General features: G+C 49.1%; 1 protein-coding gene across 7 annotated transcripts in view; it reads left to right on the top strand.

The window, feature by feature from the left end:
- Positions 1-3413: 3413 nt before the first annotated feature.
- GAB3 (GRB2 associated binding protein 3) overlaps positions 3414-15283 on the top strand; it is a 137777-nt gene continuing 125907 nt past the window's right edge. Inside the window, exons 1-3 of one of the 7 annotated variants that reach the window (XM_084814095.1) lie at positions 3657-3747; positions 4242-6256; positions 15264-15283. The exon at positions 15264-15283 is cut by the window's right edge and continues 37309 nt beyond it. Coding sequence is in view for 3 of the 7 variants with exons in the window: in XM_084814098.1 (XP_084670224.1) it covers positions 3676-3747 (72 nt within the window). In the remaining 4 variants the exon portion in view is untranslated. Of the gene's footprint in view, positions 3748-4241 lie in introns of all 7 variants that reach the window. The other 6 variants (XM_084814094.1, XM_084814093.1, XM_084814100.1 and 3 more) reach the window with 6 other exon arrangements.

The raw sequence follows: 15283 nt of genomic DNA, 5'->3' as shown, positions 1-15283 counted from the left end.
GCCAAAGTCTGTGGTTTGTAACTATCTTAAACTGGATTGCAGGAGGTGCCAGGCAGACTTAACTGGATGAGTCTTCCTCTGCTAGGTGCACTATAATTTCAGGACACAGGGGCTGCTGGGTCAAAGAAATAACCATGGTTGTCCCCCCATCTTCTGAAAAATACAAGTCTCTGCTGCATTTTGAGATTGGTTTTGCACCTAGCAGAGACTCATCTCATTAAGTCTGCCTCACTCCTCCTGCACCCACTTGAAGACTGTTACAAACTGCAGACTTGGAGGCTCTGTCAATGTGCCCAGTTCTCTCCTTCCTGCTCCCCGCCCCCCATTTTGCTCTACCTCCAGCCCGAAGAATTCCAGAGAACTCCAAAATCTGGCTGGCTTACTTTGCAACATTTCCGTTGGTCCTAATCAATGTATTACCTTCAGTGGTGGAGTGGCCAATTTTGAAGTGCAAGCGTTATTATTTATTGCATTTATACCCCGCCTTTTTTCCTCTTGCAAGGAACCCAAGGCGGCTTACATTATCCTCCTCCTCTCCATTTTATCCTCACAGCAACAACCCTGTGAGGTAGGCTGGGCTGAGAGTCTGTGACTGGCCCAAAGTCACCCAGTGAGCTTCCATGGCCGAGTGGGGACTAGAACCTGGATCTCCCGGCTCCCAGCCTGTCACTCTCACCACTATACAAGCGTTCCTTCGTGACAGTCCCCATAGTGAAGGAGGGTCCAAAAATGTAGGCAGCGATGTTGATCCATATCAACAAACCACCTCTAGCAGTCTGATCTCGACCAGGAGCAGGTCTTGTGTAAAACTCATGGGTCTTCATTGCCCATTCAAGACCAAGCCACGCCAGAATACTTTGTATTATGACAGGGAATGTTGTTGTTGGGAAAATCCACTTCCTCCCAGCAACTGTGAGGGTTGCAGCTAAGGTCAGACGGAACAGGGAAGTCGGGGGTGTGGGGGGGCAGATGAGGTCAGTGTCCCAGCTAATAAAAAAGTGTCGATGCTGCACCCTCATGTTCCCTGCCTCCATTATGCCACTGATTGCCCTACTGTATAATTTGTAAAATATTTGTAAAATATATTTTTATTGCTCCCTCCCCCCAAATGATCAACACAGCTCCCTACATCTTTTGTATATAGTAATTTCCAGTTCTCTGTGCCAGGAGTGGGCAGAAGCAGGTGATGCCCCACCGGCCAATGTTTTGGTGGCCCATTTAGTTGGCGCTTGCAAATAATGCTTGGACTAGAATCATAGAATAGTAGGGTTGGAAGGGGCCTACAAGGCCATCGAGTCCAACCCCCTGCTCAATGCAGGAATCCAAGTCACAGCATCCCTGACAGATGGCTGTCCAGCCTCGGCTTGAAGGCCCCCAGTGTGGGAGAGCCCACCACCTCCCTAGGTCATTGGTTCCATTGTCCTATTGCTCTAACAGTCAGGAAGTTTTCCTGATGTTCAGCCGGAATCTGGCTTCCTGTCACTTGAGCCCATTATTCCATGTCCTGCACTCTGGGATGATCGAGAAGAGATCCTGGCCTTCTTCTCTGTGACAACCTTTCAAGGACTTGAAGAGCGCTATCATATCTCCCCTCAGTCTTCTCTTCTCAAGGCTAAACATGCCCAGTTCTTTCAGTCTCTCTTCATAGAGCTTTGTTTCCAGTCCCCTGAGCATCTTTGTTGCCCTCCTCTGAACCCTCTCCAGTTTGTCTGCATCCTTCTTAAAGTGTGGTTCCCAGAACTGGACACAGTACTCCAGGTGAGGCCTAAACAGTGCTGAGTAGAGGGGAACTAGTACTTCCTGGGATTTGGAAGCTTGTTGTTCAGTCGTTCAGTCGTGTCCGACTCTTCGTGACCCCATGGGCCATAGCACGCCAGGCCTTCCTGTCCTGCGCTCTCTCCCGGAGCGTGCTCAAGTTCATATTCATTGCATCCGTGATGCTATCTAGCCATCTCATCCTCTGCCGTCCCCTTCTCCTTTTGCCTTCAGTCTTTCCCAGCATCAGGGTCTTTTCCAGGGAGTTTTCTCTTCGCATTAGGTGGCCAAAATATTGGAGCTTCAGCTTCATTATCTGTCCTTCCAATGAGCACTCAGGGTTGATTTGGAAGCTATGCTTCTATTAATGCAGCCCAAAAGAGCATTTGCCTTTTTTGCAGCCACATCACATTGTTGGCTCATATTCAGCTTGTAAAGCTGACTACATCAGGGATGGGGACAAGCGGCCATCTAGATGGTCTTGGACTACAACTCCTATCACCCCTCACCATTGCTGGCTAGGCTTGATGGGAGTTGCAGTCCAACAAGGGCCTTTTTGGTGCGGCGCCCCAATTGTGAAACTCTCGCCCCACTGAGGCCTGCCTGGGGCCAACGTTGTCATGATTTTGGCACCAGGTTAAGAAGAAGAGCCTTGCCGGATCAGACCAAGGGTCCATCTAGTCCAGGCTTCTGTTCACACAGTGGCCAACCAGCTGCCTGGATGAAGCCCACAAGCAGGACATGAGTGCAACAGCATTCTCCTGCCCATGTTCCCCAGTACCTGTTGTATGTAGGCATACTGCCTCTGATACTGGAGCTAGCATATTGTCGTCAGGACTAGTAACCCGTGATAACCTTCTCCAGGAATGTGTCCAATCTGCTTTAATGCCATCCACATCGGTGGCCATTGCAACATGTCGTGCTAGCGAATTCCATAATTTAAGTACGAGTTCAAGGTCTCACTCCCCAGCATTTTCGTCATCAAATCTGCAGCCAGAAGTCTATGCCCTTTGCCTACAGTTTGTTATTATTTTATTCTTTCATTCGGTGCTGAGCTCCTGTTAGGCCGTTTTACTGCAGATGTTCCGTTAAGTGTATGATATTACAGACTAATCATCCCAGCTGGTGAATTCTCTCGTTTCTTTAGTATTCTTCATTGATCACGAGGTATCTCCTTTCTGCTGCCTTAATTGTGTTAACTCTGCTTCGAAACAAAATCAAACGCGCAAAAGATAATAACGCAACGGCATCACAATAACATTAGTAGATCATAGCTCTCCACCTGATATTATTACGTAATGATGGCAACAATTCATTATTATTGAATGATAATAATTATTAAAAATCCATGCACTCCAAATGCATGGGGGGGGGGCCGGCGGGGGTTTGAATCCTAGCAAACTAGCGAAGGGAGAGAAGTCGACCGCCTCCGCCGGGCTGCCCCCTCGTCGGCGGCGGGAAGGGGCTGCGGCGCGCGCGCGTGGGGGAAGCCGGGCAGGGCAGGGCAGGGCCGGGCAGGGCAGCCCGCGCCCCGCCCGGCTCTCGGCCTTTCCGCACGTGCTTGTTTGTGTTGATGGGGCTGGGCCCGCCGTCACGTGTCTCGCAGGCTCGCGTCGCCGTTCGCACGGGCGGGGCCGCCGCCCGGGTGCGTGTGTGTCACTGGGCAATGTCATGACTTCCTCCGTGGACGGGGAGAGCGGCGGCAGCGGGAGCCGGCCGAAGGAAGTCGATCGCGGCTAGTTTCTCCCTCTCCGCCGCGCTCTGCTGCAAGAGCGAACAAGCCCCGCTCCGCTCCGCTCCGCGCCCCGCCCCGCCCCGCCCCGCCGCTACCGCCACCGCCACTACCGCCGCCACCGCCGATCTCCTCGCTGGCTGCGCGGGTGGTGGGGCGCCGCGGGTGGCGGGGTGGGGGCGCCGAAGATGAGCGCCGGGCATGTCGTCTGCACGGGCTGGCTCGTCAAGTCGCCCCCGGAGAAGAAGCTCAAGAGATACGTGAGTAAAAAAAAAAAAAAAAGAGAAGAACGAAAAGCAAGCCCCCCCCCCCCCGCTCCCGCTCCCACTCCCAGCTCTTGCAAGCGTTTTGCCTCTCCGTGTTGGTCCGACGTGGTTTGCAATGCAACTCTGCACATGCTTTGCGACTGCGGAGAGCTTGCGGTATGCGTGAGTACGTGTGGGCCGTATTGAGGCGAGAAATGCGCATCTCCGAAGGTCGCCTGAATGCGCATATTCGCCTCTCTTGCTCCTTTGAGCTGGGGCTCGCAAATAGACAAAGCATGCAATGGGTTTCCTTGGGAGTTAGTCTTGGATCGTTTCGATCTAATACTCGCCGTCCCCCCCCCACGCCCTTTGCCCGTTTGGTGCCCCCCACCCGCCCCCGCCCGCCATCAACACCTCCCTGGGTTCCGTCCTGGGGTGTTGTTGTTATGCAACGTATAGTTAGGTTTTGTGTGTGTGCGTGTTTTTAAAAACCACATTTTCTGTTTCAGTTAATGTGCGTGTGTCTTTTGCAACCGAAATTCGAATGCATCGCCTTTCACATCGGGTGACTTTGCAAATAACTTCTTGGGATGGAAAAAGCAGCAGCAGCAAAAAACGAAACAAAACAACGAAACAAACCCCCAACGCAACCCACTGCAGAATTGTGTGTGTGGAGGGGTGGGGGCTATATGAAGATGAGAGGCCATTGTCCTAATCTGGGTTCCTGTCTGAGCTCATGGGATGGGGTGGGGGGTTGATCTTTCAGTTCGTCACTGCTGCTTGCTTGAATTCTCTCGTGTGACCCATTTGGGTCCTCCTTAGTGCTTGGTGTTAGGAAGGAAGATCAAAACATCTGAAAGTTCAGACTGTAAACAGTCTGCAAGGGGTCAAATCCAAACTAGGGCTCAGGACCAACCGTTGCCTCATATGTCCTGTCTTTTTCTGCTTAGAAACAACCATCTGTTTTCCTACCCCCCCCCCCAATATTTTAGTAAATGTGTTAAACAAAAAAATCTTAAACAGTGGCTCCCATGTCGGTGGGGTGGTGAATCCGCTCCAGGCGTTCCATCAGAACTCCAAAGTACCTTGGATAGCTCCGTTAGAGTTCTGACTGAAACCCAGAGCAGATCCACTGCCCCACTGACATCGGAGCCACCAGCCTCCACTGTTTTTAAGCCCCCTCCTGCTATCAGCTCAGGTTTTGGAAGGAAGCCATATCTTTAGTGGTGCTGTCGGGGTAGGACTTTTGGGCAGATGTCCAGGGCACCACTCAGCAGAAATAGCAGGAGGGTCCCCAGTAGGTCTGGCTTACCACATTTTGAAGTAAGTGAAGTCATTACATTCCCATCTCAAGAGGGAGGGGGCGGGCACAGGACCATTAACTCCAAAGTCTAAAATTACCCAACTGTACCACTGCATATCACGCAAGGGGGAGGGGGAAGAATGACCTTTCTTTTACCTGGCTGAAACCTGCACAGCCCTGTCTCCTAGGCTGCTCTCCCTCTCCGCTGCTACCCAACCTGTTGTTGATCAAGCCTGCTGTGCCTCTCTTCCCGGTTCGTCCGGTCTTGCCTCATGGATGCCATAAATCTGCTGGGCGGAGATCCCTCACGCGCGGCTTTTGTGCTGCTTTTGGACGGTGCTGGCCCAGCAGGGTGTGTGTCGGCGCTTGGTAGATGTGCGGTCAAGGAGGAGGAATGACTCTGGACTGCCACCGACGCGTTTCCTGATCCTGCCCTCCTGTGCCACCTTGCCTTGCTGGTCTGTGACTGTAATAAAATTGATGGATTGATTGTGCCACCTTGCTGCTGTCCGATCTGTGCACCAGACGGAATAAAACCCCAGGGCGCTTCCAGAACGGACGGGCTCCTGGCGCTGCCAGTCGAAAGTCGTCGTGCACCTATTCCACCTTTTCCCCTCCTCGGTGGATTTTTTTTTTTTGCGGGAAAGAAAAAGGCGGAAGAAGGAGGGGGAGGGGGAAACCCTGGGAGGTTTGCAAATGGAAGACAGCGTCGTTTGGATCCCTCGTAAAACTCCATGGAGAAAAAGTTTCAGATGGAAGAGCCCCTAACATGCCCCGTGAGGGATGCCCTGGCATCCTACACATCTCTCGCAGTTCTGCAGCCTGGGAACACTTGTTTTCCCTTCTCTTCCAAGCTTTTCTTTGGATCGTTGGACCTTGTCCATGGCAGTGTCTCCCCCCACCCCCAAATCCTGGAAAATGAAAGCAAAATCATTGCGGGTGGGTCATATCTGAAAATGGCCTTTCTATCTAAACATCGTTGCTTTGTATCTCATCCATTTGCAATGGATGCCTGTGTATATTTCCTTGCTTTGCTCAGTTAACATTCCCCCACCCTTAACTTTAAATAACCCAATGCAGCCTGTCTCCAGGGAGCTGCGTATAAATAGCATTCTGTAGCGTCTTTGGATTTTATTTCAGCGCTGACATTGACATCCGTGGGCCTGGTCCGGAGTACGATATGCACCAACAGCTATTCTGGAGCACAAAATGCACAAGCAGGTAGTGTGGTGTCGGGGTTAGAGCGTTGGACTGGGTCTTAGGAGACCTGGGTTCTAGACCCACTCAGCTATGAAGCTCACTGGGTGACCTTGGGCCAGTCACTGACTCTCAGCCTAACCCACCTCACAGGGTTGTTGTGAGGATGAAATGGAGAGGAGGATTATGTACACTGCCTCGGGTTCCTTAAAGAGGAAAAAAGGTGGGATATAAATGTAATCGTAACGATGACAATGATGTAGCTGTGTGCAGACATAGATAGATATATGCCATATAAAACATAAATCGCCTGACTGACGATGTTGGGAAGTCCTAACTGTGAAACAAATTGGACGCATGCCACAAACCTAAGCATGTTTACTTAGAAGAGAGTCCCGCTGTCTTCAGTGGAACTTATTCCTTAGTAAGTGTGTTTGCAGCATCAACGGAATGACCCATGGGCTGTTTAAGATGCTCAGTATCAGGGAGAGAGCACAGCTCTGTGGTAGATGGCATGTTTTGCATGCAGAAGGTCCCAGATGGAATCTATGGCATCTGCAGTTCAGAGGATGACGGAGGAGGTGATGGGGAACAGCCTTCTCTGCAAGAGACCCTGGCTGTCTCAAGACATTTTGCACCCGAGGTGAAGGAGAAGATGCTCCCCCTTCAACACTGGTGATGGGACAGGATTCTCCATCAGTGCCTCACCTTCACCTATAGGTAGCTTATGGTAGGTGGGGCAGGTTGCCTGGAAGAGCTCTCTTCCAAGAGAGGTGAACACTGGTGGGCTAGTGCTGTGACCCTCGCCACACCATCTGCTGCCTGAAGCCACTGCTTCACTCTGTCTAATGGTAGGGCCGGTCCTGCCAATCAGAGCAGACAAGACTGGGCTAGATGGGCAAATTCGTAGCTTGTTCCGGTGGACAATATGTGCGATGGGTTAGGATGGCCTTCCCCAATTTGGTGCCCTCGAGATGTTTTCGACTACAACTCCCAGCATTCCTGGCCATTGGCCACGCTGGCTGGGGCTGATGGGAGTTGACATCCAAAACATCTGGAGGGCACCAGCTTGGGGAAGGCTGGATTTGGACCTTGCCATAAATCATCGAAAGACTTCCAAGTCTGTGGCTCTTCCGAGTCTGTGGCTCTTCCTGTTTCCTGCCTGTGACCCTGGCTACTTGCTCTGTTACTGGTAGGCAGTGGTTGACACCACTGTATTTCTGATCTCTGCCTCTCCTTATGAAACATGCTCTGCATGTGTGCAGCACAGTGTCTTTTTTAATAATCTCCCACACTTCCTCCAAGGAGCTTGAGGTGGCATAAATGGTTCTGTACCCCAGTTCTGTCCTCACAACAACCTGGCAAGGTGGGTTAGGCTGAGAGAGGACCTCAGGCGTTGGGGAGCTTTTTGGCTGAGTAGGGCTTGGAGCCCAGCTCTTCCCAGAAACGCTGTTTGCTGTATTCAGATCCTATCCTCCCTCTCCACAGCTCACAGTGGTGTACGTGGAGTTATCCTGTTTTATTCTTTCAGCAATCACATGGGATTATTTGACAGACAGTGAGAGAAAAAGTATGTGTCTTGTCCAGACCAGCCTCATGATGGAGCAGGATTTGAAGTCTCTCCAACAATCCGATAGACTACCCTGGCTGTGTCATAGGCAAGCAGTGATTATACCCAGAAACTAAGTTGCCTCACCACGCGACCCTACCCTCACTTGCCTCACCATGCGACCCTACCCTCACTTGCCTCACCACACGACCCTACCCTCACTTGCCTCACCACGCGACCCTACCCTCACTTGCCTCACCATGCGACCCTACCCTCACTTGCCTCACCACATGACCCTACCCTCACTTGCCTCACCACGCGACCCTACCCTCACTTGCCTCATCACACAAACAAACCATAGGGGCTCCCATGTTTTGAACTTATTAATCTGTACTTTTCTGTGTAGCCCAGGGGGCTCATCTTGGCGTGTAGCGCTGGAAAACCTGGGTTCAAATCCCACTTCAGCCTGAGGGTGGCCTGGGAAAGTTCCAGTCTCTTAGCATCCCCTCCCTGCAATCAGTAGAACAGGAACTGTACTGGTGTTAATGCACAATTGCCTTGAGAAAGAGTAATGAAATACATTGCAATGTTGCAGCCTTGTAAGAAAGACCACAAATGTTGCCAGCCTGCATTTTTTTTGCTGGTCTCCTAGTAGCCAGCATTTTCATGCTGGCCACAGAAGAGAGGAAGCCCCTTCCTCAGCAGCCCGCAGGGAGACACACGCTACTAGCCTCTTAGCTGGCTAGTAAAAATGTGGGCCAGTGGGGAGGCCAAATGGGCTGGCAGGGGAGGAGTGGAGAAATCTGTCCCTCTGCCAGCCTCCTCAGGCACCTGCATGGAATTCCTTGTCGCCTCTGGCGGCCAAGTAAGTTGTTAAATACAAAGCTCATTAGTGGTGCTAAGGATGATTTGGTATTGTCCACTGCATTTCAGTTAGTTTTCTCTAGAGCAAATTGACTGCAAGCTAATTTATGATGATAATTCATTGCTTGGACTTAAGTAGTGTAGGAATTGTGCATGAGTACCTTGTCAGGTGTTTTGGTACTTATTTTTGCATATCTCTTAACATCATGCCCCAGATGCAGAGCTCAGCACCGGTGGAATATATTTGACTCTAGCAGCGATTCTCCCCGTTCATGCGAGAATCTAAAACAGGGCCTCTGGTTTTGTTTACAGCTGTGATCTGTATGCCCTCGTGGTTAACTTCTAAGAACAGCAGTCACCGAAGGACGTTCTCATTGGCTTCTATGAAAGCAGAAACGCTTGTGAGATATGGGGAACATTGCAAATTTATTCTACAGAAGCCAGTCTTAACTTGTCGCCCCAGAATTATACTTGTATCCTAGAAAAGCTAGCAAGATTGAAATAGAGGCAGAATTTGGCTTTGGGTACAGTCTTGCATTGAGGAGTCTCTAGGAACAGAATTGCAGTGCTAGGACATTTATTTTCAGTCCATGCATCCAACAGGCTGATGGTCGTAGCCGTTGGTTTCTGAGAATCTTATCATCTTTGAACAAAGAGAACTAGTGTAGAAAGTGAAGGATGCAGGCACAAGATTGCTTGCCTGTAAGTCTGTAAAAACAGATCCTAGTCCAGAATGACGATGTACTTGTAGTGGAACCAGGTGAGGGGTGTCTCCTGAAATGAAAACTTGGTGCATTCATGCATATCTCTATGATACATAGCAGTAATAATAATAATAATAATAATAATATCAATTTATATAATGCTTACCATATCAAAAGACATCTCTAAGTGGTTTACAGAATCCGAGATTGAAATACAGCGTAGTTAATAGAAAAACTCATAATATAAAATGTTTAAAATGTTTAAAATCGAAGCTAAAAGCACAAAAATTACTAAGCAAACTAACTGGGCAGCGTAATCATTCAGGAAAGGCTTGGGTAAAGAGATGGGTCTTTAGCAGGCACCTAAAACACAACAGTAGGCGCCTCCCGAATAGTGGGGGTGGGGGGAAGCGGCATTCCAGGTGCAGCCTCCGGACCAAGCACAAGGGTAGCCCCACATGAAGGACATTATAGTAATCTAAACTGTACTTAGTTGAGCTCTGCATATGCTGGTTCATTTTTATGCTTTTCGTAAGTTAATGCTATTGCAGATTTTACTGAAATAATGAATGGAAAGCGCTTTGAATGCCCAGAAAAAGCACCATGGCTCCTTCTAATAGCAAACTCGGTGTTCCCGTGCTGACAGGATTGGAGTAAAAATGGGTAAAAACTGAGAAACAAGAGGGAGGAATCTCAATATGCCATGTGGATTCTCGAGGTGTGCAGAAGTACAAACAAACAAAAAATACCTAAAGGGGGCAGCTACTCCCCCCCCCCCAACTAGAAGCATGTGGATTGATGCGTTTGCACGCTCAAGCGCTGTTCAGAAACCATAGAATGCAGAGTGTCAGGTGGAAAAAATAAACAGAAAATCTGCGGGAGGCTAAAACCCCTACAGGAGCCTACCCCAACCAGGTGCCTTCCAGATGCGGCCAGTAGCCATGCTGGCTGAGGATGATGGGAGTTGTAGTCCGAGACACCTGCAGAGCCCCAAGTTGGGAAAGGCTGCCCTGGAGCTTCCTGTCTCAGAGGAAGGCTTCCCTGGCTGGAAGTCTGAATAGGATCACTCCTGTTAAAGGGTGAGAATATATTGTAACATTTTGATGCAGACCACAATTGTATTATTGTTGTTGTCGTTTTTGTTGTTGTTGTAATCATCATGATCCTTGTTGCTGCTGCTGCTGTTAGGAAGCAGACTTTCCCCTGCTTTTCTTCTAGCAGAAATGAACATTAGGGAGCTGAGCTATAGTTCCTAGCAAAATAGAAGGCCAAAACTGGGAGAAAAGTGTGTTGCAGGCAGGATGTAGAATTTTCAGTTTCGATATGAGACATCAGGGTCTCAGATCCTTGCTATACTAATACTGCAACTTTCTTAAATTGTTTTTATTTTGTATTTGTGGCCTGTTTCCTACGTACTGAGTACCGAAGAACAGCCATACTTTCTGAATGGCACACAAATTGCATAGAAATCGTAACTTTCCTAGCAAAATATCTGCAGGATGTGACTCCCCACTCCAATATACCCCCCCCAGAAGAACCGTAATTTGCACAGATATATGTGCCATTCCTAAATGATGCTGTTTGCTTATAGAGATCTTGAAATGCAAAATGAAATCTCCAGAGAGGCTCTTACTGCTTTGGGTATGTTGTGATCAGTCGACTTGTCCTACCTTGCAGGGTTCTTCTGAGAGTCTGTGAACAGTGTAAAAAGCTTTATAGACTGGAAAGCCTTGCAAAATTGATGCTGAAAAGCTGTTCTGGCCATGGATTTCTCTCTTACCTGACTGACTGACTGACATAAGTGGTCTATATGCCACTTTCCAGTACTGTGGTGCAGTGGCGGGAGCAGGTGGGGGTGGGGGAACATAAAGTATATTTAATCCATTCTGGACTTCCAGTGTTATAATTAGAACATGTCTGTTTCCCTACTTCAAAAGTGTGGGTATGTGCACTAGCTCCCCTGCACACAACAAAAAATAAATTGATAAGGCATCAGTGAAGCTGACAAGGCTTTTCTACCAGCTTGCCAGTTTCACTAGTGAGCTGAACTGGGACCATAAAAAGAAAGGAAGCTTTTCAAGGGGGAAGGGTCATTTGTGAACCCTGGAGGGCTAGATTGTGACCCCAGGTGGGCTGGATTTTGGCCCTGGCCTGAAGTTCTGCACCTCTGCTTTACAGGGAGATTTGTGAGCTCAAGTGGTACAGTCCTCCATGCAACTGTACCACCTCAAAAGGCATAGTGGTGATTGCTTGATTGAAAGCACTCCAGTGTTAAAATTTCCCTGCTCACTGTAAATGAACAGAAGACATTTTTATACATACTGCAAGGGTTTGTAGGAGGGGGTCTTTTAGACAAGCTGTCCCTGCATGTTTCTGAGGTGGTGCAGGGCTGCAGGAAGGCCATACCACGTGCCTGCCTGCATGCTTGAGTTGACCGAGCCCTCGCTTCATACGTTACAGCAGCAGTTCCAAAAGCAGAAGTTCAGGTCAGTTGACTTTCTTCTGCTTTCTGGGCTTCTGCTTCAGTGCATTTAATCAGTTCTCATTTCTTACCGGCGACTAGAGAATGTCTAGTCCTAAAAGCAAGCTAGAAGCTCAGTGTGAAAACACCCTCAAAAGTGTCACCAGCGCATGCTCTTCACGTGGAGCCAGGAGCGCATGACCCTTCCCGAGATTTGGGCCAAAGTTGCCCTGAAGAATCGTCCCTTGTCTCAGTTAATGGACATTCGCAGGTTATGCTTTCCCTGCTTTAAATGTCACCACGCCCCCTTCGAAGACACTTTCCCCATCAACATGCTCCAAAGTCTGGCCCATACTGCCGTGCACCTTGACTTTGTACAGCAGGGGTGGGGAACCTCAGGTCTGGGGGCCACATCTGGCCCTCCTGGAGCCTCAGTCTGGCCCTCTAGGGTTCCCCAGACATTGTCGTGCCGTCTTCCCTTGCCCACTGATCATTTGGTGGTTTCCCAGCTTTCATGCAGGTTTTCCCCCATTCTAAAAGCTTGAAATACCTCTCCTTAGGCTTAGTTACAGGTAATAAGTGCTTTAAGCTACAATCTGCTGGTCTTTTTAGTATTTGGAGCCTGCCTTCTTTGCCTCTGGCCCGGCCCACCACTGGAATGTAGTCCCTAAGAGCTTCTCCAAAATTCAGTCTTGGGGGCTGAAAGGGATTCCCTGTTCCTGCTCTACAGATACCCTTCTAGGCCACCTACTGTCATTCCCATCAGTGTCCCCTCTGTTTGGTTCTCTAGTGAAACTGACACTCCGGTGGGAAAATCTTATTTGTTTTCTTTATTTGTTTGATTTGTACCCTGCCCTTCTACCAAGAAAATGTCACTCAAGGCTGTTTGCCATTTTCACAGATGCCTTGCCAGGTTCTTTGTTTACTTTCAAGTATTACTGCATCCTTTGTGTTTAAACCGGGGGTGGGCAACCTGCGGTCCTCTCCCTATTTCCATGTAGGTGAGGGGAGCTAAGAGGGAGAGAAGAAGTGCAGAAGGAGGAAAATTGGGGTGGGGTGGGTAGAAAGGTGAAACAGAGCGAGGGAAAGAGGAGGCGGGGAAGCCCTCCACAATTGATCAGTTCAGCTCTGGCAAGAGCAATCTGTCCCTTTCTGCCTGATGGGCATGGAGAAAAAGGGAGGGGGGAGAGAGAAGAGGGGGTGTCGGAGAGAGAGAGGAGGGGGTGTCAGAGAGGGAGAGGAAGGGTGTCAGAGAGGGGGGAGAGAGAGAAAGAGGGAGAGGAGGGGTGTCAGAGGGGGGGAGAGAGGGAGGGAGGGAGAGGAGGGGTGTCAGAGAGGGAGAGGGAGGGAGGAGGGGGTATCAGAAAAGAGTGAGTGAAAGAAGGGATGGCTCCACCCACTTTTGGCTCTGCCCCCTGCACACTACAAGCATGCAGTCTCTGACAGATTATCCCCAAGGAAATGTGGCACTCGACAGAAAAAAACAGGTTTTGATGGAAAAGAAGGTTTGCCACCCTGATTTAAGCACTTGCCTTGTAGCCGGGGGGTGAGGGGGAATTGCACGCAAGGGAGTACTTCGCGTTCTGTTCTGGCAGGTGAGCAGGCCAGAACAGTGGACGAAATGTTGCATCCCTTCACTCTGTCCAGCATAGAAACCAGGTGGGATGCCAGGGGACAGAAGCTCCCTTCCCTACGTCCACCATAGAAATGCAGCAGGCTGATGCAGGAGGCAACAGCTTTCCACCCCTCCTTTGCCAGTCTGCAGCCGGCTAGTCAAACTTTCTGCAGGGTAGTAACGTTTCTGGGCTTATTTCTGTGACTGTGCCCACCTGTGCTGCTCTGCGTCCATGCACTTCTGAAGGAGAAATCCTCTCCCCCAAAACTCCCTTTCCTCACCAGCACAGCAGTCATAACAATGGCAGCAGGAATAAGGCATGGTTAGGGTCAAGGTTCCTCAGCGGCAGTGAAATGCTGATGGTAAAACAGGGATGTGCAAATCAGCAGAACTTGAGCTTGCTGAAGGTCTCCGAATTCCATCTCAAAGCTTGTTCTGACTCGAATCTGTATCAGACTGCAAGCTTTGTTTTTTTTTCTTTTCACATGAAAATCCGTGTGTATTTTTGTGCGTATTTCTCCAAATGTACGCATCACTTGTGCACATCTTTGAAATGGATGCATTCTTCTCCCACCAATTAAAGCATATGTGTGTGCATTCAAAAGTACAATTTTTTCATATACCTTTTCAGACGTACGCATGCTGTTGGACGCTTTTGCGGGGGCGGGGGGGTCTGCAAAACACACTGAAAGCTCGGGAATGTACGGACTTTGAACGCAGGTTGTATCTGAAACTGTGTTTAGTCCGGAAGGTGCAAACTGGGCAAATCCTGATCAAAAACAAACTGAAACTACTTTCTCACACATCCCTACGGTGAAATGTAGATGCTGTGAAAGAAACATAGAGGTCCTAGCCTGGTTTTCCTTTGTGATGCTAACTGGGGCAGAAAGGCTGGGGTGTTTTGCTGTTTTGCTGTCTGCTAATTCTTCTCTACAAATGACACCCACCCAGGCAGTTTTTATTCCCCCCCCCCCCCGCTGCCACCAAGCTGGGCTGCAAAACTAGATATGAGCCTGTTTAGAAGAGAAATAGCTTGGGAGATATTTGTAGGACAGAATCAGTCAGCAAATGAGGGGTTAAGCATCCCTGCAACTCCCACATTCCCTATTATCTCAGTATTATCTCAGGCAGGGTTGGGCTCATGCATTTGCTGACATAATCTCTACTTTGGCCCCCAAACGTGAAGATCGGGGGATTGTTGTCTCCTTTTTGGCTAAATGAGTGCTGGTCCAAGCCAACTGGAGAGGTGGGCTGTGTGGTGGAAGATGCACCGGTGACTCTTTTTGTATCTCAACGATGGTCTTGTAGTGTTTATCCTTCTGAGATGACGTTTCATTTTCAGCGGGGAAAATATTTGTGCAAAGAACAGTGCTGTTCTTGGCATCTTGAATGCAAAAACGTTCAGCAAAGTCATTTCCCTTGGACAATTAATTTGGGTGGTGCCGCAGGAACCCTGAAGCCCCCATTTAATCTTTGACAACATGTTTTCTCTGCTCAGGAATACTGCGTTACCGGTCCCCTTTTCAAGGGAAAACACACGAGCGACTGGTTTTGTATAATCAACAACTCAGGAAGGACTAGACAGTAGATAAAAGCCACTATTCATAGCAGCAGAAATGTAGAAGGACGTGTTGATATATTGTCTTAATTAACCTAATAATGCAATGGAACACTGTGCTGTTAATGGCCCAGCAAATTAAAATGGGTAAAATCGTATGATCCACTTTAAATGGTTCCTAAGGCCTACCTACTTCTAGAAACCTTGCGTTTGTGGGCTTCAAATCATATGTAAAGTTATTTGTAAAAAGCCAACTTTCACTCATTGTGTGTTTACACAGGCAGCCTATATTAGGATTAA

The sequence above is a fragment of the Heloderma suspectum genome, chromosome 9 (genome assembly GCF_057233095.1).
Source record: "Heloderma suspectum isolate Gila_16-S chromosome 9, 16-S_ref, whole genome shotgun sequence".
Lineage (NCBI taxonomy): Eukaryota > Metazoa > Chordata > Lepidosauria > Squamata > Helodermatidae > Heloderma > Heloderma suspectum.
Note: the sequence above shows the minus strand (reverse complement) of the source record. Positions and strands in the feature narration are given on the sequence as shown.